Below are 26021 nucleotides of genomic sequence, written 5' to 3'. Positions count from 1 at the left end.
GATTCCTTTTTTTTTTTTTTTTTTTGAGATGGAGTTTTGCCCTTGTCCCCTAGGCTGGAGTGCAATGGTGTGATCTCGGCTCACTGCGACCTTCGCCTCCTGGGTTCAAGTGATTCTCCTGCCTCAGCCTCCCAAGTAGCTGGGATTACAGGCATCTGCCATCACACCGGCTAATTTTTGTATTTTTAGTAGAGACGAGGTTTTACCATGTTGGCCAGAGTGGTCTCAAACTCCTGACCTTAAGTGATCTGCCCTCCTTGGCCTCCCAAAGTGCTAGGATTACAGGTGTGAGCCACCACACCCAGCCTACTTGATTCCTTTTTTGTATTTACTAACAATTCAGGAGCTTTTAAAAATTGACCTATTACCCCAACATCTTTTTACCTCTGAACATTTGAGTTGCGTCTTTAAAAGGCAGATTCCCTGGATAACCATCCTTTAGTTCCCTGATATGGTTTGGATGTGTGTCCCCTCCAAATCTCATGTTGAAATGTGATCTCCAATGTTGGAGGTGAGGCCTGGTGGGAGGTGTTTGGGTCAGGGGGGCCAATCCCTCATGAATGGCTTGGTGCCCACCCTGCAGTAATGAGTTCACCTGAGATCTGGTTGTTAAAAAAGGTCTAGGACCTCCCCACTCTCTTGCTCCCTTCCTTCCCATGTCATATGCCAGCTCCTCCTTTGCTTCCTGCCATGTATGGAAGCTTCCTGAGGTCCTCACTAGAAGCAGATGCTAGCACTATGCTTTTCCTACAGCCTACAGAAGCATGAGTGAAATAAACCTCTTTCTAAATTACCCCATCTCAGATATTTCTTTACAGCAACGCAAAACAGACTAATACATTCCCTCTTGCCAAAACTATTCAGTAGTGTTCCATCTCCCCTCCACATATGTACACACACACGCACACACGCAAGCACAACACACACACACACACACATATGCATTGGCAAAAGATCTCCAGAGCCCTCTTTCCACCATAATAAGTCCCCTATGTCTTCTACCTCCCAGGGTTTAATGACTCTGGCTCTTTTATGACAGTAACAGTATTGACAGGCTTCACAGGTAGAAGCTCTTCATCCTCTCACATTCCAGTTTCCAAGAGACAAGGAAGTGATGCCCACATTCTGCCAGCTTCCCAATGCTACTTCAAGCCTAACCTCAAGAAAAACATCTGGTGTTAAGCAAAGCAAAATCCAGACAGGTGCGGTGGCTTGCATCTTTAATTATAGCACTTTGGGAGACTGAAGCTGGTGGATGGCTTGAGCTCAGGAGTTCAAGACTAGCCTGGGCAATATGGTGAGACCCCCTCTCTCTAAAAAAAAAAAAAAAAAAAAAAAAAAAAAAAAAAAAAAAAGCGTAAAAAAATTTAAGAAGAAAGAAGCAAAATCTTTTACCATTGTTCTATTTTTTGGTAGCTTTGCAAACTAAAATCAAGATAAATAACAAAAGGGTCTGCACTCCTTCTAATTCCCTAAATCTGAATATCATTGTTATCACTACCAACAACAGTCATATCTTTGTGCCAATGTATTTGTTTCATATTATTTTGCTATTTGTCAAAAATTATGATAATGATTTGCTTATTGACCACATTTCTTTTCTACTAAATAACATGTGTAGTTTCACAACAATTAACCAAACTTCTTAGTTTACAAGATACTTAAACAAAATATTCTCTAGTGCTTGGCTGTACCACACATTTGTGCTGTTGAACAACTTTCCTCTTGGCTGAGATTCCCAGTTACCTTCATTTTCCTTCTGCTCTGTCACAGAGATAAATGATTGTGCTTACTTAGTTTAGTTGAGAGCACAGTTTCCCACAGAGCATTTTTATAGACATTCATTGCCAGGGAAATATTTAAGGCAGGTTTACAAAGGCCATCAGTTCTACACCTTTACAAGAATTACACACCTCTTGAACCTTTTCCCCTCCAAACTGTGGAAGAGACAGAAGAACTGAAGGACAGAGTCCTTAAAAGAGTTGAGTCAACATAATTCTGGTCTTCTTTTAGAATTATTTCAATCTGTTCATCACTGTTTTTCACTTTCCTGTGTTGAATACTTTTAAGAAAACTGTCTACCATGTTCAAAATGGATTGGCGGTGCGGGGAGGGAAATGCTTTCTACAAAAACCAGAACAGTGTCCTCTGTGAGTAAATAATGGAATTTCTGTGGTAATTTTGTGGTTCCAAAGTTGACTGACAATTTCCAGCTTGAAAACCACCGTTTGGAAGCAGGAGGCTGAGATGAAAGAGAGATTACTAGAGGAACTGATGACGGTGTGTTCAGGACCCCAGGGCTTAAAACAGTTTGAGTGAAGATGGAATATGTTCCAAGACAGGCGAGCAAAGGAGGTAACATCTGACTATAAAAGCCCTGACACAGTATCACCAAAATGAAGGGCACGTATTTTGCCATCCAAACAGTATGTCATAAACCAAGCATGGAAAAGTATCAGCAGATATTTCAACCTGGGAACTTGGAATTCTGGTCCCTATCATGCTGTCTTGGGGCAAGAATCACCTCTGGCAGCGATTACAATGGCCAGAGGTGTTATCCAGCTCCCTAACAGAGCTGCAGCAGTTCCATTTAATATTCTTCTGTAGTGAAACAGCAAAGGCCCCTCATGCCTATTTTTAAATGCACATTTTTAATATTCAATATAATGCTACTCTTTAACAAACTCTTTACTCCCTGCCTCTCTGATGAAGCTTCCTGTGGTCTTTAAAGAGATTGTTAACCCAAGAATGGATTGCATTCTTTCTACATGAGCAGGCTGGGAGACACCCCATTAAGCCTTCCGGTATTTAATAGGAAGTGCCGTCTCTCACCTCTGAGGCGATGAGCCAGTTGCTCGGTGATGAGCTCAGGAGCCTCCTGGAGAATCTCCTTCAGCACGAGGGAAGAGGAAGACTCTCGGAACTCAACGTTGGCATCGCTCTGCTCAACCGGATTAATGACTTTGACAACTGCTGATTCTAAAGTTTTGTCTTCACTATAAAGCAAATGGAGGGGAGGAGGAGAAAGGAATATGGCATGTCTTATTACTTTTGGGAATGTTTAAATCTCTGCTCTCACACAAATGACTTCCTCTCAATGACCAAAAATACGAGGGAACTCACATGACTCAGAAGATGGGAGCCTTATTCTACGTATTTTCACATTTCATTTAAACTATTTATTTTCCCCCAAATTATTAAAATACCTTCATACCTTACCAGCTTTATCCTGTGCTGCACTCTTGGAAAATAATAGTAGCTAACACTATTGGACTTCCACCACAGGCTGGAGACTATTATAAATACTTTAGGTGTATTATCATATTTTAAACTAGAAAATAACACTGTAAAATGAATTCTATAGGCCGAGCACGGTGACTCATGCCTGTAATCCCAGCACTTTGGGAGGCCGAGGCAGGCGAATCATGAGGTCAGGAGTTTAACACCAGCCTGGCCAATGTGGAAACCCCATCTCTACTAAAAATACAAAAAATTAGCCAGGCATGGTGGCAGGTGCCTATAATCCCAGCTATCTGGGAGGCTGAGGCACGAGAATCACTTGAACCACATAGGCTGAGGTTGCAGTGAGCCAAGACCGTGCCACTGCACTCTAGCCTGGGCAATAGAGCAAGACTCCGTCTCAAAAAAAAAAAAAAAGAGTTCTATAAAATGCACTAAAAACGACACTAGAAAATGACACTAGAAAATCCCCATTGTATAAATAAAAAAAACTGAGGCACAAAGAGGTTAAGAAATTTGTGCAACATCACACATCTACTAAGTAGACTAGCCAGTATTTAAACTCCAATAACCTGGCTCCAAAGCTTGCAAATCCAGTCACTGTGGTGTAGAAAAAACACTACTGGGCCTATTTTCCTTCCACCATCATTCTTTATATGTGAGACAGAGGTGGCTTTTAGCAAAGGCAGTAAGAAAAGTTTGGATCAATCCAATTTTATTCTTTCTGCCTGTCAAAAACAAATGAGTGGCAATGAAAGAAATAAAGATTTCAATTTATTTTTGAAAAGCATTCTATTTCATAAACAATTCTAGAGCTAGAGTTCACAATCCCAGCCTCAAAATCAGTCTAAATTTTTCCATTTTAATTGATAACAAAACTATTCCTCAGATTTTGATTGATTGACACACACTAGTTCCACAATTCACATTCCAATTGCATTGTATTTATCTGTGTCTCTTTACATCAGTTGGTTTGAAACAGTTAACATGGCTGGGCATGGTGACTCACACCTGTAATCCCAGCACTTTGGGAGGCTGAGGCAGGCGGAGCACCTGAGGTCAGGAGTTTGAAACCAGCCTGGCCAACATGGTGAAACCCCATCTCTACTAAAATTACAAAAATTAGCTGGGTGTGGTGGCAGATGCCTGTAATCCTAGCTACTCAGGAGGCTGAGGCAAGAGAATCGCTTGAACCTGGGAGGTGGAGGCTGCAGTGAGCCGAGATTGCGCCACTGCACTCCAGCCTGGGCGACAGAGCAAGAATCCATTTCAAAAAAACAAAAAAGAAAGAAAAAGAAAAAGAAATAGTTAACATGTAAATTTTGTCAAGCATATGATTTCCTGAATACCAGTCATTGAAGTCAGTCAAATAAACTACCCAGAACTTTTAGCCATGTGTAAATGATCGATAAATATTATTCAAATAATTTCATTCAGTTTCAAACAGCATGAGGATAAAAGCAGCCACACATAGGCAGGTTATTTTCAAAACTCCTCATGAGTAAATGAATTGTATGATAGATATCACAATACATTCATACCTAAATATGCTTCCTAAAAAGTTAAATACAAAATTATTAAGTAGAAAAGGTTTTATTTCATGTATGCTAAGGTCAGTGTCCACTGGTTAAGGTTATCAACAACTTGCAAATCGCCAAACTGTGAAAAACTAACATTTTAAACTACTGAAGTGTTTAACTGGTGAATCTTCATTCAGTAGCAGTAGAAAGCTTATCAAAAGGACATCTTCATAAAGTTCTTGATGGCAGAGAATTGGTCTTATTCCTCCTTAGGCACCTGTAGATTTCTGCATGAGTTAGCAATGCTTAAGTATTTATTCAAAGAGTCAGAAGATAAAAGTTCTAATCCCAACTCTTCTGCTAACTACATGTGGTTCTTTGCTTTTGTTGTTGTTGCTTGTTTTGTTTTGTTTTTTTAAGACAGGGTCTCGCTCTGTCATCTAGGCTGGAGTGCAGTGGTGTAATCACAGCTCAACCATGAGATGCAATTGCAGCCTCAACTTCCCAGGCTCAAGTGATCCTTTCACCTCAGCCTCCTGAGTAGCTGGGACCACAGGTGCGTACCACTATGCCCAGCTAATTTTTTTGTACTTTTTGTAGAGACAGGGTCTCACCATGTTTCCCAGGTTGATCTCAAACTCCTGGGCTCAAGTGAACCTCCTGCCTTGGCCTCCAAAAATGCTGGAATTACAGGCATCAGACACCATGTCAAGCCTGCATGTGGTTCTTTGGACAAGTCGTTTGTGACACTGAGTTTCAAGTGTCTTATCCATAAAATAAAAAGTTTGAGCTACATGAATAATAATAATAAAAAAAAAGATCCTTCTCTTATAGTATAAAATGCTATGAATGAATAAATAATCAAACGATCTTCATAGCCCATCTCTACATATTTTTCCATGTCACCACTGAGATTTCTTTCCTAAGAACCATTCCATTTTATCTAGTGTTTAATTTCAATTTTTATTACACATGTTCGGCATCAATACATAAGACTACTGTATTGCTATAAGAAAGTGTTTGAAATGGTTTAAAAACTATAATTTTAGGCTGGGTGTGATGGCTAACACTTGTAATCCCAGCACTTTGGGAGGCTGAGGTGGACAGATCACTTGAGGTCAGGAGTTCAAGACCAGCCTGGCCAACATGGAGAAACCCTGTCTCTACTAAAACTACAAAAATTAGCCAGTCGTGGTGGCACATGCCTGTAATCCTAGCTACTCAGGAGGCTGAGGCAAGAGAATTGCTTGAACCTGGGAGGTGGAGGCTGCAGTGAGCCAAGATAGAGCCAATGCATGCCAGCCTGGGAGACACAGCAAGACTCTGTCTCAACAAAACAAAACAAAACAAAACAAAACAAACCTCTATAATTTGGTCAATTTTACAATAACTTTACACTTAAAGATTTCATATCTGAAATGCAAAAGTAAAAATGAAGGATTAGCATGACCCAAATTTTGGCATAAGAGAAGAAAAAGATATTCCCTTTCCTCTGCATGTCCTCTGCTTTGCTGTTGTTATTGTTGTTTTGGGATTTTGGGGGTTGTTTTTTGCTTTTTGTTTGTTTTTTTGTTTTTGTTTTGAGATGGAGTCTCGCTCTGTCGCCCAGGCTGGAATGCAGTGGCTGGATCTCAGCTCACTGCAAGCTCCGCCTCCCGGGTTTACACCATTCTCCTGCCTCAGCCTCCCGAGTAGCTGGGACTACAGGCGCCCACCACCTCGCCCGGCTAGTTTTTTGTATTTTTTAGTAGAGATGGGGTTTCACTGTGTTAGCCAGGATGGTCTCGATCTCCTGACCTCGTGATCCACCCGTCTCGGCCTCCCAAAGTGCTGGGATTACAGGCTTGAGCCACCACACCCGGCCTGTTTTTTTTTTTTTTTTTTAAACAGTCTCACTCTTTTGTCCAGGCTGGAGTGCAGTGGTGCGATCTCGGCTCACTATAACCTCCGCCTCTTGGGTTCAAGCAATTCTCATGCCTCAGCCTCCAAGTAGCTGGGACTGCAGGCATGCACCACCACCCTAGCTCACTTTTGTATTTTTAGTAGAGACAAGGTTTCACCATGTTGGTCAGGCTGGTCTCGAACTCCTGGCCTCAAGTGATTCATCCGCCTTGGCCTCCCAAAGTGCTGGGATTATAGGCGTGAGCCACCAAGACCAACATGTCTGCTTTTAATACATCTGCCTAAACCACAAAAGTCCTGAGTAAAGTGACACTTTGCCCAGAAGAACCTTCATTGAAGGATTAACTCGCAGAGCTTCACAATGGATCTTACCTCACCAGCACGTTGCCGCCAACAAGTGTTACCGATAACTTCCCTTCATCATTTAGTTGATGCAGGTTAATTTCATCCCGGAATATGTGGAATGATTCGGAAATATTTAGCTCTTCTAAAATAAACCTCGTCTCGGTGAAGTAGTTGAATTCAGTTCTTGGTATGTTCAGCACTGGTAAACACAGAACCCCTGGTGGACTGACCTACCAAGAAAACAGTTGACTGAATTACTGAAAATAGCAGGAGGAAAGAATACAATTACATTTTCTCCAGCCTCAGGGTAACTGGTAAAGGGAATGGGAGTCTTCTGGCCTCACTAAACCACTTGGCGTTCATAACCAAATTTTCCTGAACCCAATTAACAGGGCCTTATGCTCTGAGTGGCCCCTAACATTTTTTAACCTCTTGTTACCCTGCTTGAAACGTCTCATGCTTTATTTAATGTCTCATTTTAGACCCTGCACCATTTGTATATATAAATATATATTACATATAAATAAAATTTAAATAAATAAATAACATATAAAATATATTTATATATAAATTTAAATATATGCATATATATAAATTGTGCAGGGGCTAAAATGTAAATATGTTTATATATAATACACATTCTCTTCTTTAAGAGTAATAAACTCACATATCTTTATAAACTTGGCACAAAATCAGGACAATTGAGGCAGGGTGGGTGGGGACTGTGGGGACAGAGGAAGGCACATATGTTGCATCTAAGTGGAATGCCTGTCACTCAGCCCCAGCCAATGTTTCACATGTAAAAATTCAGGCCCAGTTTTGTTAAAACTTTAAATTACCAGGCTGGGTGCGGTGGTTCATGCCCGTAATCCAGCACTTCAGGAGGCTGAGGCAGGCAGATCATGAGGTCAGGGGATCGAGACCATCCTGGCTAACACGGTGAAACCCCATCTCTATTAAAAATACAAAAAAATTAGCCAGGCATGATGGCAGGCACCTGTAGTCCCAGCTACTCAGGAGGCTGAGGCAGGAGAATGGTGTGAACCCGGGAGGCGGAGCTTGCAGTGAGCCAAGATTGTGCCACTGCACTCCAGCCTGGAGGACAGAGCAAGACTCCATCTCAAAAAAAAAAAAAAAAAATTTAATTACCCAAGAGAAGCTATAAGTCTAGATTTGGGGTATTATTTGTGAAATTTAATTACTACAATTCATTTTGTAAAATTCAGAATGTCAGTAGAAATTCATTTATGAGTCAGCTTCAGCCTAGAGACTATCAGATTGTGATCTCTACTGATTTCTTAAATCATAAAAAACATTTTTTATTAACAAGTCTCTTAGAAAATGGATCTGTGGCAACCAGAGAAAACAGGAGATAGGAAAGAGGTAGAGAATTGTAGAGTTACAACAATAAACTTGTTTTTGTACGGGAATGTAAAAAATAAAGGCACTTTAAAAATTACTATGAATATACAGCAATAATCCTAACTATCACTGAGAGAATGGGGGGTTCAGTGACATGGAATTTGTGCATAAAGTAAATGGCCTTTACTGTCACACCATCACCAGCTTGTCACAGTTTTAACATCTTTATCATCTGTCTCCCCTTTCTAGCATTAAGAAAGCAGGGCTTTTTGATGGTTTTGTTCAGTTATGTTTCCAGTGTGTAAAACAGTCTGGCACATAGTAAACATTTAGTACATATTTGTTGAATGAAAGAAACAAATCAGCCACTGCTATAGCATACAAAGCACGAAGCCACTCCAACAAAGTGGGTTTTCTCCCTCCTCTCATGCTAATACTGAAGCACAGTTGCATATTAAGTGTTAACAACTTACGTATGGCTAGTTACTTTTCCTAATGAATGGAAGGTTCTATCTAACTCCCGATATTGAAACTGGAGTGGGGAAGAATCAATATGTAAATCAGGCATGTGGCCTGAGCCTCTCCTGGCAGGACCTATTCTGAAGTTGATGTCACAAGAACTAGGTTCCAGCCCCAGTCTCTACTGCGTAAGTTTGAGAAAGCCAGTTTCCTCTCTGAGACTCTGCGTTTCCTATCTGCAAATGCGGCTCACTTACCAGAATGAGAAGGACTTAAATGGGGTCGTACGCATGAGGCAGAAAAACTCTTTCCTTATCCTACATGTTTGTACTCTGAGAGGGAGTAGTTGGGTTTATTGAAGAAAATTTAAATGGAGACACAGGCCACTAGCCAGGGGGGCCAGTAAACTAAGAGAGAGGCAGAGAAATATAACCAAATTCTCAGTATGAGACCTTACAGTAATTCCACATTCATCTCCATGCTTACTGGCAAACCTTTGAAGAAGAAGAGAATCCACATGTATTTTTATTTTTATCTATGTGTTTTGTCTATCACAATTACTTTTTCTACTCCTTTTATTGGATGTCAAGACATTGTAGTAGGTGGTAGTGGTGGCATTATTATTAAATCATTTCCAAGTCCATGCCACTATCACTCTAAAAATCAGTTTGGTTTTGTCAACTCCATGTTCTCTAGATAAGTAACATTTTCTTCTAGGAGTCAAAATACCAGTTAACAAAATTAGTGTTAATATGCATGTCTTAACAGAGGCACATTTATCTCCTCATATCAATTAATCTCCCTTGTAAAGTTCAACAAATTTTAAGATAAATTTGATATAAAGCCCACATGTAGAGATCAGAATATTTTACCCAGCGTTTTTATCAGCTTCTGCCCTACAGCAGTTCTGGCCACCCACAGCTCATTCTGGAAGACTAGGCTTCGTGTGAATTTAAATCGCTTTAGACCAGCTCTGCCTACTGTCAGGGTCCAAGGATCCAAACAAAATTGCAATAAAACAAATCAGATTCTGAAAAATTAAAAATTGCGTGACATTGAAAATAGCACCTAGACACTCAAACCATACATTTTTAGGCTTTAAGTTAATAAAAAGCCCATCATCATGAGCTCATCAGTTTTATAGATTTAAAGTTTTAAAGTCATTTGTTGAAAGGTCTTTTCCACTCCCATAGGTGCATCGTATGCTTCACAGAATAAAAAGAGTGTTCCTCAAGGGAGATGATCACTAACTGAGGATGATCTTGCTGCACAAAGTCAGGGCTACAAGGCAAAACCAAACAAGGACCGACAGGAAACAGATTTGACATGTAATACCTGTCACTGAAAACTCTAGCCAGTGTGCTCTGCCATTCATGTACTGTTCACACAAGTTATTCTGCACGTATTTTTCTGCTCCCAAAGGCAGGACTATCAGCAAGGATGACAAAGGAAAACAAGAAATCTGATTCTTACTTTTATTAGTTCTATGAATTTCCATAAAATTAATCAATTATTATGAACATTTTAAATGTTTTATTTGAAAACATTGTCCTTATTGAAACAATGTTTTATAAGGAGAGTTGGAAAGAAATAGCCAGAACAATGCCTAACAGATAGTAGGTGCCCAATAAATATTTGTTGACTCATGGATGATAATACTTTATGCTCTGCAATAATAAATCAGAACATTAAAAATTAAGTTAATAGGTTCCTTTGTTTTGAGAAAATGTTTATTCTTAAAAGTTACATAATAATTCAAAATATAAGAAGTATTACCCTTTTTTTCCCTCACCTTGTCTAGAAAGTAAGCATATGTGAAGGTCGAAATGAGAGAATCCAAGTCACATGATTTAGGCCCAATAACCACATGGACCTTCTCCAAGCGTTTGCTTCGATTCTGAAACAAATTCAAATAAAACATCACAACTTAACTGGTGACAGATTAATATAAACATATTTTTATCTTTAAAAATATATGCCTTATCTCTATTTATACACAACGGCAGAAAATCATAAATTTATCATGAAGTTTTACACGAGAACATAAAAATTGTACAGTGTTTAACACTCTGAAATATTCACTCAAACTCTAGTAAACTTTCCAGAAGAGAAAATGTGGTTTTATTAAGATTACTCATAATTTAACTTCATATGAACTCTATCTCTGAGTCATAATTTTTTAGTATCATTTTGTTCTCAGCGGCATAGTATTCTATATCATTTCTTTATATAAGAGGTTCTTAATTTAAGAAACAAAATGACTTTTTTCATATGTGTCTGGCATGCAACATAAGCAAACAGACACAGAGTTTGGTAAGGATTTATTTTTTTCATGTCACATTTTGGGTAACAAGGTATGTTCTCTCTGTATTCTATTCTATAATTTAGTAAATGAAACTTGTAACACTTTAGTCTGTCAGAAAATAAAAATTAGTTGTTCTTTTTTTTTTTTTTTTTTTTTTGAGATGGAGTCTCGCTCTGTTGCCAGGGCTGGAGTGCAGTGGCCGGATCTCAGCTCACTGCAAGCTCCGCCTCCTGGGTTTACGCCAATCTCCTGCCTCAGCCTCCCGATCCCAGCACTTTGGGAGGCTGAGACGGGCGGATCATGAGGTCAGGAGATCGAGACCATCCTGGCTAACACGGTGAAAAATTAGTTGTTCTTAAAAAGTGTATGTAGTCAGCCAGGTGCAGTGGCTCATGCCTGTAATCCCAGCACTTTGGGAGGCTGAGGCAGGCGGATCACGAGGTCAGGAGATCGAGACCATCCTGGCCAACATGGTGAAACCCCATCTCTACTAAAAAATACAAAAAAAAAAAAAAAAAAAATTAGCTAGGTGTGGTGGCGCATGCCTGTAGTCCCAGCTACTCAGGAGACTCAGTTTCATCAATTCAATTTACTATTGTCACCCAAACAATAAAAACCTGCTAGTGCCAGGCACTGGTTGAGGCAGAGGAATCGCTTGAACCCAGGAGGCGGAGGTTGCAGTGAGCCAAGATTGCACCACTGCACTCCAGCCTGGCGACAGAGCAAGACTGCATCTCAAAAAAAAAAAAAAAAATGTATATACTTATCCCTCTGGAAGAGAAGACTTGCTATTTCATTTTCTGGTTAACTAAACAGTTATTTGAAAATTCCTTTGTGGAAAGCTGACATTCTTTTGAAACTTCCGAAGAACCAACCGCTTCTAGTAAATGTCATAGTAAAACTATCCAATACAGATAATTGTCATATAAATTAACAACTTTAGGGTATGTCAGAGATGACACATGTACATACTTTCCCCACTTTTCATCACTTGTTTTAACTTCTCATTTTAGAACTGCCTAGAAAGCCAACTTAGTTGTAATACTGTTCCAAAGGCTATATAAAAGGTTAGATTGCTCATGACTGTTTTAATTTTTTTAAAAAAGTATTTATATGCAGAATAAAAATGAAGTATTATTTAGTAATCTACTACATACTTTACAAATGAATCTAAAAATTTGTCAGTGTTTGTATGGAACTGCTGGTATCAGAGTCAAACACAATAGGTCGTGGCTCAATAAATATAACAAACCAAATCTTTGAGGGGGCTAGGTTAGTCTATCATTATAGACAACGAGAGCAGTATAAATAAATATTTTTTTCAAAATTGAGACACTGATCCTCAGCAAAACAGCAAGATTTAAAAGTATGATATAAACTCTCTGAAGATAATTACAATCCCTTCCCTCGTTACGACCAAATCCAGCTTCCATTTCTTCCTCTCCCAGTATCCTTCCCCTACACTCATAAATTTATAGCTGGCTCACTTGGCTCAATGTGCTTTAAGGGTTCTAGTCTAGGTCCAGTTCTCACTCTCAATGTCAGACTGCTTCCCCTGGGCAAGACAGTCAAATATTCTAGGAGCTCCTAAAGAAAGGTAGGTAAATGGAATTACAGTCTATTACAACACAAATAAACACATTAGGAAATCATATTACTGCAGAATGCTATTCTTCCCAGAAGCTCAAAGATCTAAGTAGACATTACCTCATTTCTCTTCCCAAATCTTATAAGGCAGACAGTAAGAAGATTAGCAGCACTTTTTACAGGTCAGAGGAGTCTGTGATGGACCAGGGTGGTTCCCAGAATCCCATGGCGCAGTGCAGTAAGCCCCATCTCCTCTGTCCTGTACTAATGCCATAATGACTTCTTAACACTCTGAGGACCTCAGCGTCCACACAAGTGAGCACTGAATTCACAGAGAAGAGAGAATGAAATACAGCAAGACTTCAGACATTTGTGAGATCAAAATTACCCCCAAAGCTGACCTATTTGCTTCTTATCTAGGCTTGATCATTCCCTGACATAGCTTTATGTTCGACCCTCAACTTACACGAAAGAAGACATGGGGAGTGTAGCAAGATTTGTGTGCCAATTCATTAACAAGCCCAAAACCAATTATACTTAAGAAAAGGTGCTAAATGAAGACTGCAACCCCAAAGCATGCTACACAAACTCTCACAACTCAGGAACCCTGTAAGATAATTACAAGGTTAATTTACATGGATTAAATGTAAATTAATTAATCTTCCTTTGCTGATATATCTCTCTCCATTTAAAAAGAAAAAGGTATAACAGGTGAGGACCATAGCATACCCCACTGCAAAATTTTGAGGTTCTCCTTGGTGCCACATGCCTCTCTTTTCTTTTTCTTTTCTTTTTTTCCCCAGGATGGAGTTTCACTCTTGTCACCCAAGCTGGAGTGCAATGGCATGATCTTGGCTCACTGCAACCTCCCAGGTTCAAGCAATTCTCCTACCTCAGCCTCCTGAGTAGCTAGGATTACAGGCACCTGCTACTACGTCCAGCTAATTTTTGTATTTTTAGTAGAGATGGGGTTTCACCATATTGGCCAGGCTGGTCTCAAACTCGTGACCTCTGGTGATCCACCCGCCTCGGCCTCCTAAAGTGCTGGGATGACAGGCGTGAGCCACTGTGCCTGGCCAACATGTCTCTCTTTTCATGTTCCCTCATTTCTCTCCCCACTTCCCTTCGTCCTATGCATCAAGTTCCTTCATGGTCATGGCCTCTTCCAGTGCTATTCACCCACATTTGCCATCCCCAGAGCATATACAGTTTCCAGGCTTCAGCACTCTCTTTCCCCCTCCAACCCCATCCATCAAAATATACCATCTTGGTGCCCAGGCTCTCAAGGACGTATCTACTCCTCCGCCAGCAACTCCAATGAATATATGCCAGTGAGTACTCCTGAGTTAACATGTCACCAATGTAATATGCTCTCATTGTAGAGAGACCCTCCAGAAATCATGCCATAATCCAAAAAGGTGACTGGAAATTTCAGCCCAGCTTAGAATGGCAGACCAGACAGAAAGGGACAGCCCAACCAGAAGGTACCTTTTGTGCCACCAGTAAGCTCTGAAAGGGATAGGCTTGGCCTCAGAATATCTCAGATGTTCCTAAGTGCCCAATCCGTACCAGTAACCACTGATAAGACAGAATTGCGGAGCAGCAAAGGGTAACCATGCTCAAAGTCCTGCTTGCTTGGAGGAATAAAACATAAAATTAGTCATGTAGACTCACCCTGTAGGTGAGCTCAAGCTTTTCAAATTGGAATTAAAAACTAGAGAATATAAGGCCCACTCTCAAGCTCTCCCCCACAAATGACCTTGGCCATGCAAACAGAGCAAACACAGGGGTCCAGCCAAGGCAGAAAAGTCTGGGGACTGATTTCAGGCATCTGGGGCAGGTAATGGGAGGTCCCCATGGTTCTGGTGCACCCTGAGGGAATGGGCCCATCTGTAGGGGCAGCAAGTGAAACCGACTAGTTCACAGAACCCAAAAGAGACTCCTGACCCCAAAGATCCTCTGCACTCCTCACTGAAGATCCGTGGGCCCCTTCCTATCTCACATCTCCACATAATCAGAGACTCACAGGTGCTCAATCTTAATACTGATGTCCCTTGATACAGTTCAAATTGTGCTATGGATGATTCACAAACAGACAAATCACGCCTATATAAAAGGGACAGTAATAATAAGGATAAATGTACAGTTTCATCAATTCGATTTACTATTGTCACCCAAACAATAAAAACCTGCTTATGCCAGGCACTGTTCTAGGCTCTGAGGATATAGCAATAAACCAAATGGACAAAAATTCCATCCCTCACTGCACTTGCAATTTAGTGCATGGAGAACTGATGAACCAAATAATCAGATAATTTAAATGGAGAAGAAGAAATCATGAAACGGGGAATGGCATATGCCGAGGCGAGGCTCATTAGAAAGTGGCATTTGATGCCCATCAATGATCAACTATATAAAGAAAACATGGCACATATACACCATGGAATACTATGCAGCCATAAAAAAGGATGAGTTCTTGGCCTTTGCAGGGACATGGATGAAGCTGAACCCATCATTCTTAGCAAACTAACACAAGAACAGAAAACCACTGCATGTTCTCACTCATAAGTGGGAGTTGAACAATGAGAACACATGGACACAGGGAGGGGAACGTCACACAATGGGCCTGTCGGGCGCTGGAGGGCTGGGGGAGGGATAGCATTAGGAGAAACACCTAATGTAGATGACAGCTTGATGGGTGCAGCAAACCAACAAGGCACATGTATACCTATGTAACAAACCTGCATGTTCTGCACATGTACCCCAGAACTTAAGAGTATAATTTAAAAAAAGAAAAGAAAAAGAAAAAGAAAAAGAAAGTGGCATTTGAGTGAAGGTCTGTAGGGTAGGGAAGTAGGATTAAGGGTGTCTCAGGCCAAGGGAAGAGTGGGTCCCAAGGCCCTGAGGTGAGAGCAGGTCCAGCATGTTCAGCAAATAATTATTGCCTAGTGTATACATTTTCCAAATATGACTTTGTAAACTCCTAGGCTGGAGGGACTGAGTCTGCTGAGTAAACATCCATGCCCTAATATCAACCAACACAAGCACACCAAGCATCAAGGAATCTCAAAAGACAGGCAACCCTTTGTGAATGCCTAAACCCAGTGCTGCCCAAACCCAATACAAAATGAAATATAATGGATTGAAAGAGATACTACACTGCTTTGTTATCTAGATACACTTCCAAAATAGATGGACAGAATCTTTCCATAATCAATGTAAAAAAGAAAGTATATTGACTATGCCAGTATTTCAAATCACTTTAATATGCTTTCAAAGTGTAATCCTATATACCACTAAAATGAGACTTCTTAACTTCTTATCTCTTTTTAAAAGCCCACAAAATGCCTACATATTCAGATTCAACGGCCCATTAAATGAAGCTGCACTTGTTAGGCAAAAGCACTTTCAAGTCACCCAGAAGAACTGACCAGAAAGAGGGCTTCCTGGGCCCTCCTATAAGCCTAGGCACCTCCATTTGCTCTTTCCTTCCCCTACCTGCTTAGAAGCAAGGTTGCTGCTGCCATAAACCTTTCAATAAAATGTCCCAATCCTATGGGTTCTCCTTGCCCGCTGCCCAGAAAAACCAATGCACCAAGAATAGCAAATATATCAGCAAAGAAAGAGTTTAATCATCACAGGGCCAGCCAAGTGAGAAGTCAGGAGGTATTTCTCAAATCTGCCTCCCCAAGAATTCAGAGGCTAGGGTGTTTGTTTGTTTGTTTGTTTTGAGACGGAGTTTCACTCTTGTTGCCCAGGCTGGAGCACAATGGTGCGATCTCGGCTCACTGCAACCTCCCGGGTTCAAGCAATTCTCCTGCCTCAGCTTCCCAAGTAGCTGGGATTACAGGTGCCCACCACCATAGCCTAGCTAATTTTTCTTTTTAGTAGAGACAGGATTTCACCATTTTGGCCAGGCTGGTCTCGAACTCCTGACCTCAGGTGATCCACCAGCCTAGGCCTCCCAAAGTCCTGGGATTACAAGTGTGAGCCACTGCGCCCAGCCTGAGGCTAGGGTTTTTAAGGGTACTTTAGCAGGCAGGGGCTGGAAAGCTGAAACAATTGATTGGCTGGGGATGAACTCACAGGGGTGTCTAAACTCTTGTCTTTGCATAGCTGAGTTATTGAACACTTACTGTGTGCAGGCTGAACTGCTTTTGCTCATATTTGTTTTAAGGCCGTAATAGTCATTTCCTTGAACTCATCCCCTCCTTGTTCAAAAATGGAAACTGTACTTGTAAATACTAACAAAAATTCACAAGCTTAGTGTTATGGGAAGGGCTTGAACTTTGCTAAGGAATAAACATACTGCTGTTGTGTTCCTATTAGCTTTAACTTCCCTGAAGGACCCCTAAGGGAAGTATCCTGCATAGCCTCCTGAGATGTTTTCATTTTCCAGCCATCCCACTGTTGCGGGGAGATGCATGCTTTTATCACCCACTGGTTCCTTCTAGCTTAAACAGGTGCCCTATTCTAGGAGTTTGACCTCCGTGGTTTCACAGATCTTTATAATCTCTTCACCTTTCCTTTTTGAGGCTCAAGAGCTGCAATCTTGGCCAGGCGCGGTGGCTCACGCCTGTAATCCCAGCACTTTGGGAGGCCGAGGCAGGCGGATCACCTGAGGTCAGAAGTTCGAGACCAGCCTAACCAACATGGTGAAACCCCATCTCTACTAAAAGTACAAAATTAGCAAGGCCTGGTGGCACATGCCTGTAATCCCAGCTACTTAGGAGCCTACGGCAGGAGAATCACTTGAACCTGGGAGGCAGAAAAAAAAAAGAGCTGCAGTCTTTTTCATTTAGCCTCCTGTGAACATGTATCTAGTTCCCAAATCCTTTCCTTGTGTCTTCTGACCTTGTGCTGTCTGTGTCCTTTCACTGTGCTCGGGCCTCCAGGTTTGAGTCATGCAAAACCACCTAACAAACAACTGAGCCTTAGGAAAAGCTAGAAGAGCTTCTGCTACTAAATGATCAACAGCAAAGGCAGTCCAAGAGTTTTAAAGCCCAAATGAGAAAGAATATCCCCGCCACACACACATAGAACCCTACACTCACGTCACCTAAGGTTTATATGTTAATGACTTCATAAACTATGTTCATTATAAAACGTTTGTAGAAACTCACAAAAAGCCCCTAATTCCCAGTTAATTACTATATTAAATGTATTCCTTCTCATTTTTTTTCTATACTTCTATGAGTGCTCTCTTTTGCAATAGTGTGATCCTATTACACATATTTTTTAACTTCTCTTTTTAAAATTAACAGCACTCTAAGTATTATTTTCAACTTCTAAAATTAAATCTTGTTATGACCATAGGTGACTTTTGTTTGCTTTTGTAACTCCAGCTGCCAGCCTACTGCTTTGTACATGGCAAGTGTTCAATAACTACTGAAAAAAGTGAATGAATGAATGAGTGATCACATTTAATGTATATAGTATTTCTTAATATGGATCGCCATGCTTTAGTCAATCCTCTATTGTTAGAGATTAAATTTATAATATTTTAACTTTTGTGGTATAAATAAAACTGCAGTGAATACTTTGGAAGATAATTTTTGTATCTATCCCTAGTTATCTCTTCAGGATAAATTCCTGGATCTTAAATTTCTGGGTCAAAGAATGCATTTTAACGTTCACCAGAAAATTACAGAAATTTACCTTCCCATCCATAAAAATACCTAGTTTTCAAACCTTGTGTATTTGAGCATTATCATGTTGATAGGTAATATTGTGTAATGCATGTTTATTGTGATTATGAGTGTTTTAGATCACTTTTATATATGGACATAAAAACAGTGTCTTCACATAAACATATTATTTGTGAATTTTTCTCTGTGTATCTTTTGGGATGTTTATCCTATTCTCATTGAGTTAAACTGCTAAAATATTATTAACATATTCAACTCTGGTAACATCAATAAAAAACTATTTTGTTTTCTGGCCTTGGGCATCTATGGAACAACTTGTTCAATAAAGTTGCATTAAGTATGCAATAAGCATGCATTATTTAATATGACATTATCATTTGAGTCCTAAACAACAGCAGCACACTCTGTACAATATTTTCCCCAATCTACCTACTTTGCTTCCTGAAAATGTTGCAACAATACACTTCAGACTGAGCTAAGAGCAGCCTAGATTCCCTAGCTCTTGAATGGACTGCATTTGCTCCTCTGTTTTGCCTCATGTCAAAATGATAATGAAACTTAAAATTAAATCTAAACTGTCACTGTTGGTGGGAATGCAAATTAGTTCAGCCACTGTGGAAATCAGCTTGGAGATTTCTCAAAGAACTTTAAACAGAACTACCATTTGACCCAACAATCCCATTACTAGATATACACCCAAAAGAAAAGAAAAGAAAAGAAAAGAAATCATTCTACCACAAAGACACATGCACGTATTTGTTAATCACAGCGCCATTCCCAATAGCAAAGACATGGAATCAATCTAGGTGCCCACCAATGGTGGATTGGATAAATTTAAAAATGTGGTACATATATGCCATGGAATACTACGCAGACATAAAACAGAACAAAATCATGTTCTTTGCAGCAAAATGTATGGAGCTGGATGGAGGACATTATTCTAAGCAAATTAACGCAAGAACAGAAAATCAAGTACTACATGTTCTCACTTTTAAGTGGGAGCTAAACATTGACTATACATGGATGTGAATATGGGAACAACAGACACTGGGGTCTACTAGAGGGGGAAGAGGAAGGAGGGAGTGGGCTGAAAAGCTACCTATTGGGTACTATGCTCACTACCTAGGTGACAGGACCATCTGTATCCTAAACCTCAGCATCACCTAATACACCCATGTAACAAACCTGCACATGTATCCCCTGGATCCTAAATAAATAAATAGATACATAAATACATAAATAAAAATCTAAGGTGTCAAACATTTCATTATTAAATGTCTTTAAAAGTAAGAAAATTTTGGTAGGACAATAGCACCAAAAAGAATGATAAAAGGCAAATAACAGAGTGGATGATAATATTTGTACCATTCTGCCATTAAAAGCAATATTCCTAACATACAAAGGGTTCCTATATATTGATTTTTAAAAAGACAAACAACCCAGGGGAATCATCAGTAATGGATGTGATCAGGGCAATTAAGAGAAAAAGAAATGAACATATGAAAAGATAGTCTCATTAGTAGTCATGAAAATGCAAATTAGACCAACAATAAAATGTCTTTTTTTTTTGGCTCATCAGATGGACAGAAATATTATGACTGATTGTCATGAGCAGCCAGGTTTGGGAACAATTGCCTGAAAGAGGACCCATGACATGCTCCCAAGGACCATGCGGCCCCTGTCAACTGCAGACTATATCTGCGACTGTTTTTGGAAAGGACTGCTTGAGTTGTTCTAGATCAAGCACAATGTCAGAGAATTGCTGTTACGTTGTTTAGATTTGTTGAAGCTCAGTGTTAGCAGAGGCCTCAGGATTCACCGAGCTGAAACCCTTCAGTGATTTCCAAAATGAGGTAGTGCACCTCAGTGTTAGAGAAGAAACAATGCAGATACCTATTTATGTCAGCCTTTTACATTTTCTGTTTTTTAAAATATGTTTACAGCCAGAAATGGTGGCTCATGCCGGTAATACCAGCACTGTGAGAGGCTGAGGCAGGAGGATTGCTTGAGGTCAGGAGTTCGAGACCAGCCTGGGCAACATAGTGAGACCCTGCTGCTACAAAAATAAAAATAAACAATAAAATGTTTTACAATGTTCCTTATATTCTGGTATAGTAATACATAGTAGAATTGAGAAATAAATATATTCATTAAGAGAATGTATTCAAAAGACTGTTACTAATCTCACTGTACAATGAGCAGGGGTTAGAGACTGCTTTTTACAGGTCAGCCAACTGAGATCCTCAAGTCTTTGTGTCCCCAAGACTTCCTAAGGCAGTGTGCTTCACACCGGAGAGGCTCCAATCAATTTTTGTTAGTGAAAACGATAATACCAGATATAACAGTTGGGCAAAAGATAATTTTTAACATTTTTTTTGAGACAGAGTCTGGCTTTGTCGCCCAGGGTGGAGTGCAGTGGCTGGATCTCAGCTCACTGCAAGCTCTGCCTCCCGGGTTTATGCCACTCTCCTGCCTCAGCTTCCCGAGTAGCTGGGACTACAGGCACCCCCCCCACCACGCCCGGCTAATTTTTTGTATTTTTAGTAGAGACGGGGTTTCACCGTGTTAGCCAGGATGGTCTCGATCTCCTGACCTCATGATCCGCCCGTCTCGGCCTCCCAAAGTGCTGGGATTATAGGCTTGAGCCACCGTGCCCGGCCAGTTTTCAACATTCTTATAATGTCTTTGTCATGTTCTTATGAAATAACAGTATCATGGGATAAAACCTTGTTAATAGCACAAAAGTCAAAAGTTATACTACAGGCTGCAAATAACCACTCCTGTCTCAAGCTTAGCAGGCTCTCACTTTCTCTCCCTTTCTTTCTCCCTACACACATACACTCACACAGATACACACACACACAGACACACATACATACACACACACACAGATACACACACACACAGACACACACACTCACACAGATACACACACACACACACACACACACACACACACCCCAGAGCATTATGACATGTGCATTCTGCCCACTTCATGGTCTAAAGTTCCAAAACTGAATTAAAATGATTTTATAAAGTAATGGATTTTATGAGTATTAAGTCATCACATATTTTCCTCTTTTCTCTCAAGACAAGATTCTTCACTTCTGAGTTGCTACCACATTCTAATTCATCTATTATTCTGAAGATATAGCAATTGCAATAATTTCATTTTTAAATATCTCAAGCAGTATGCACAGGTACACTATTGAACTCTACCAAAACATGACTTGCTATTAGTACATATATATCCAGCAGGCCCAATCCTGGGGCCTAACATAGATACAGAAACCACCAAATTAGAAGGGCATAATTCTAATTAGCTACCGGGTGTTTCTTAGCTCTCTCCCCAACCCTTGCGTGAGCAATGCATGTCTAGCATAAAGTCACTCTGAAATTGAAGTTTAAATTATTTCAAGACAAAAACTGTATCTGTTGTATTAATAATCAGAGGGACAGGGGTTTTGCCCTTAGGCACTGATTTTACATACAGTGATTTCTAACAAATTCCAAAACTTCATATAGTGCTTTTTGTGATATTTTGTAGTTATTATAGTGTCTCATTCAGCTGACAAAATGTGGGAAATATTTTGTAAAGTTCAAAGAACTTCCTACTGCTATTCATAAGCAGAATGACAACAAGACATACACCTGCCTTCCCCAAGGGTTGTTAAATATTCAACTTGAGCCCTTTTTGCAAAATGTTGGCGATTTTTGAAGCTGGGAGATGGGAACGTGGCATTCTCTTTGTCTTCTCTGCTGACATATGTTTGAAAACTTAAGTAATAAAAAAGGAAGGAAGGAAGGGAGGGAGGGAGGGAGGGAGGGCGGGCGAGAGGGAGGGAGGGAGGGAGGAAGGTGTAAGAGGAAGGAAGGAAGTGGGTAAGGAAGGAGGAAGGGAAAGAAAAGAGAGCGAGAGAGAGAGAGAGAGAGAGAGAGAGAGAGAAAGAATGGAAGGAAAGAAGAGGAAGAGAGTGAGGGAAGCAGGGAGGAAGGTAAGAGGGAGAGAGGGAGTGGATGAGCGGAAGGGAGGGAGGAGGAACGGAATGCCCTTTCTGCCCTGTGCTGTGAACAGCCCAGGCCCCCGTGTGAACATTCTTGGCAACAGGTCATGTTTCTGGTTTCAATCTGTGGAGGTGAATCAGCAGTCAGACTTGTGCCTGGTATTAGTCAACTAAATATTTGTTGAAAGAGTAAATCAAAGCAATAAATAAGAAGCCCAAATTCTGAGTTCCTGGGCAGCTATAGCCTAGGCTGAGGTTAAAGTAGCGAAAACAAGGGAATGTGTTGTCTGCCATCCCATGCACCTTTCTCCTCCCCCACCAACTGCTCTGTCCTCTCCCACACCACCAACCCCCCACCCTGGCAGGTGTTTCAGCTGTTCATGGCATTCTTTTTTATCTTTTGTCTTATGGGGAGAGGGTAGGGGAGAACAACAGTGTGTTTATGACACCATGGGTACCCAAACAAAGAAAAAAACAAACCACGTCAGACCACGCAAAATGATCACACACCACCCTGACATGATTCAAACACTATCTCCTGTGATACAACTGAACAAGGAAATTGTTCTCAGTGGATCTAGAATTTAAGGCTACATCAGCAATACTTCTAAGAGATGTCAGGTTGATTCAGTATCAGAAAAATGACTGAGGAAAATTAAAGACTAGGAACCCTCACCTTGCTTTGCTTTTTGTGGTTTTGCTCTTTTTTTTTTTTTTTTTATTCCACTGTACTCAGGCTGGAGTGCAATGGTACGATCTCAGCTCACTGCAACCTCCAACTCCTGGGTTCAAGCAATTTTCCTGCCTCAGCCTCCCGAGTAGCCGGGATTACAGGCATGTACTACCATGCCCAGTTAATTTTTTTGTGTATTTTTAGTAGAGAGGGGGTTTCACCATGTTGGTCAGGCTGGTCTCCAACTGCTGACCTCGTGATCCACCCACCTTGGCCTTCCAAAGTGCTGGGATTACAGGCATGAGCCACCGCGCCTAGCCGGGTTTGCTTTTCTTCTCTTAATCTTGACAGCCTAATGTTATTATGAGGCTCATGTGTACATGTATCTAAATATTTATCCTGGCTACAAATTAAGACAAAAACAATAAGATGTGGAGAAATAGCCCCAAATTTCGGTTCCAATCTTAATTCACTAGAGCACTCTGGCATGCTTCCTGCTTTTCGTGTCATTCCTTTTTCCCATAGACAGGAAAAAGAAACCCACTCTATATGTGAGGTGAGTGTAAATGGGATTTCTTTATTAACTGTTTCCTGACAATATATCAAGAAAAAAGCCTCATATGATTCAGTACATACATGACAGGCAGTCAATGGTGGCATAGGACATTTACAGTAACTTGTATCAAAAGCAAAGAAAAAAGATCCAAAATAACAAAGCTATGATACCATTCGAAACTCTTCCACCTGTCTTTTTCCACTCTTCCAAACACGTTTCCAAGCCCTCCACTTAAAATACAGAGTCTTCTGAAAAACAAACTGTACATCTTTGTACAGACATGTGCCATGAGGCTGTCTTGCAGGTGTCCACACACACGCTCAGGTCTGAGCTGGTTTACTGTGCCCACCATTCCTAGCAACCCCCTGAACAAGGTGCATATGGAGGACCACAGAAGTTAGTTAACATCCATTAGGGAATTCAGCAGGATAGAACCCTCCCTTCTCCCCTAATATTTACACAATCACATGTACATGATCATTCACAGCAGTGTCTCTGAGACAAAGGACTTCTGCCCAGGTCAACAGCCGACTCAGCCTCAAAATGCAATAGCAATCAGAAAAAATTGTTATGACTTCTCAAATTTGCCCTGAAGGCTAGTACCTTAATAATTAAGCAGCCCTAATTTTTGTTGGAATTTCCCTTCTATTCTAGATTAAAGTATTTTCATTTTATTTAAAAAAATTGTGATTCATAAATATCTTAATTTTACTTTAATAGATCCTTGTGGGTGAAAGTTCCCAGAACTTTCTTTTGGGAGCTTGTGTTAAGATCACGTCCTCTTACCGTGTCGCCCCTTCTGTTGTAGCCTGCTGCCGTGTGGCACAGGTTGCCCCAGATACTTTAATTATTTCTGCTCCTTCGGATTAGAAGGGCTGGAGCTAATTAGTCAGGTCTTCTCCCCCCATGAACAAGCCAAGATGCGCTCAAAGACTTTTCCCAGAAGCTTTGCTTTCCTGCAGTCAGCTTTTTGTTGTCATAAGGAAGATCTATTGCTTTAATACTCGCGAGTGTAAATGTCTGCATTTGGAATGGACGTCAGGCCGGTGACACCACACACCTGGCATGTCTGAAACCCACTCAGACCTGACAGTAATGAATAGATAAGCGGCTGGAAGCGGGAGGGAGGAGAAGATCATTTCCAGCATGGTGCAGGTATGCAGGTTCACAGGGAAGGGATCTGCAGAGCAATTACTGTACTTTGCAAAGATGACAGTTTTTAATGATGCCATTATTTATTACACTGTATGTTTTTCAGTGACAGAAGAACTCTCACCTTCCAGGTGACCTGTCAGGATCATTCTCTCTCTCTCTCTTTCTCTCTCTCTTTCAAAATATTTTGCAAAATAGAAAACCCTTTTAAAACTAAACTATCTGGTGCACAGTAGATATTCAACAAAGGTTTATTAAAATACACATTTTATGGCAGAGAACAGTGCAATAGAAAGTAAATGCAGATGCAGCGAGATATAGAAATGCATGCATATATAAATTCCATATTATTCCACTGATATTTTAAAAGCATAAACATGTTGACATAAACTGAGTATCATGCTCTATTAAGAGCATGTTTAAAGTATCACGGAAAGTTTAAAGTATTCTAAGCATCGGAGGCTTCCCACCTTGGGAAAATATGGTTTTATGATTCTAAGTAGTAAATAACCAATTTTTGAGTTGCTCAGACATTTTCCTTTTGTCTTCTCTCTTCTATGAGGAGAATTCACTTGGGTCTCCAGAGCCTGACAATTGGAAAATTTTTTGATATTATCAATTTGAATTTTATTTTTGTAATTCTAAGGGAGATAATTAACTAAATAGATTATGGAAGAGATCTTTAATACAGAAATGTTTTCTATCTTGATGTTCTAAATAAATCAGCCACATTAAAAAGAAAGCTGTTATAGTAGAAGAATATTTTGTTGCTTTACTTTATTGGACTTTGAATAAAAAGTACATATCCAGAGATTAACACATGAGAAAGATTTTTAAATATTATGAAAACCTTAACAATACATAATAAAAATGCATCAGATCACCCAAATCTTTTGCCATAATAAACAGCTGTAAAATAGGTCCTATTAAATACAAATTTTTATCAAAAGAAGAGAGCAAGACTCCCCAACTCTTTTTCTTTGCAACAAGGAGTAACTTTTTAATACACTCATAATTTAATCTGCTGATAATTTAGTTCCCTCTTTAGAGTCTCAGAGTGGAAAGGAGGGAGAACATGCTAAAAAAATCCTCAATGGATTGGATTCCAGATGTGTGGTAGGGGGTGTTGACAGTAAGATGTGGAGTGAGGGCAAGAGAAAACAGGCAGGTCTGACATCATCAGAGAGGGAGGTCCTCTTTCCCACTCCCTGGCTGGCAAATCCCCATCACTGAAGACAGAAACCTAAGTGGCAACAACCAGTTAATAA

The 26021-nt window shown here is 40.3% G+C and overlaps 1 protein-coding gene across 12 annotated transcripts in view; it reads right to left on the bottom strand.

Annotated features, from left to right (window-relative positions):
- Positions 1-26021, bottom strand: part of LOC105498705 (prune homolog 2 with BCH domain) — a 290345-nt gene that overhangs the window by 227147 nt on the left and 37177 nt on the right. For all 12 annotated transcript variants that reach the window (XM_071077641.1, XM_071077643.1, XM_071077642.1 and 9 more), the window contains exons 2-4: positions 10621-10725; positions 7035-7237; positions 2833-2996 (exon numbers count right to left, since the gene is read on the bottom strand). In XM_071077641.1, the coding sequence (XP_070933742.1) occupies positions 2833-2996; positions 7035-7237; positions 10621-10725 (472 nt within the window). The remainder of the gene's footprint in view (positions 1-2832; positions 2997-7034; positions 7238-10620; positions 10726-26021) is intronic.

The sequence above is a fragment of the Macaca nemestrina genome, chromosome 14 (assembly GCF_043159975.1).
Source record: "Macaca nemestrina isolate mMacNem1 chromosome 14, mMacNem.hap1, whole genome shotgun sequence".
NCBI classification, from domain to species: Eukaryota; Metazoa; Chordata; class Mammalia; order Primates; family Cercopithecidae; genus Macaca; species Macaca nemestrina.
The sequence above is the reverse complement of the archived record's forward strand: the minus strand, read 5'-3'. Positions and strand labels throughout refer to the sequence as shown.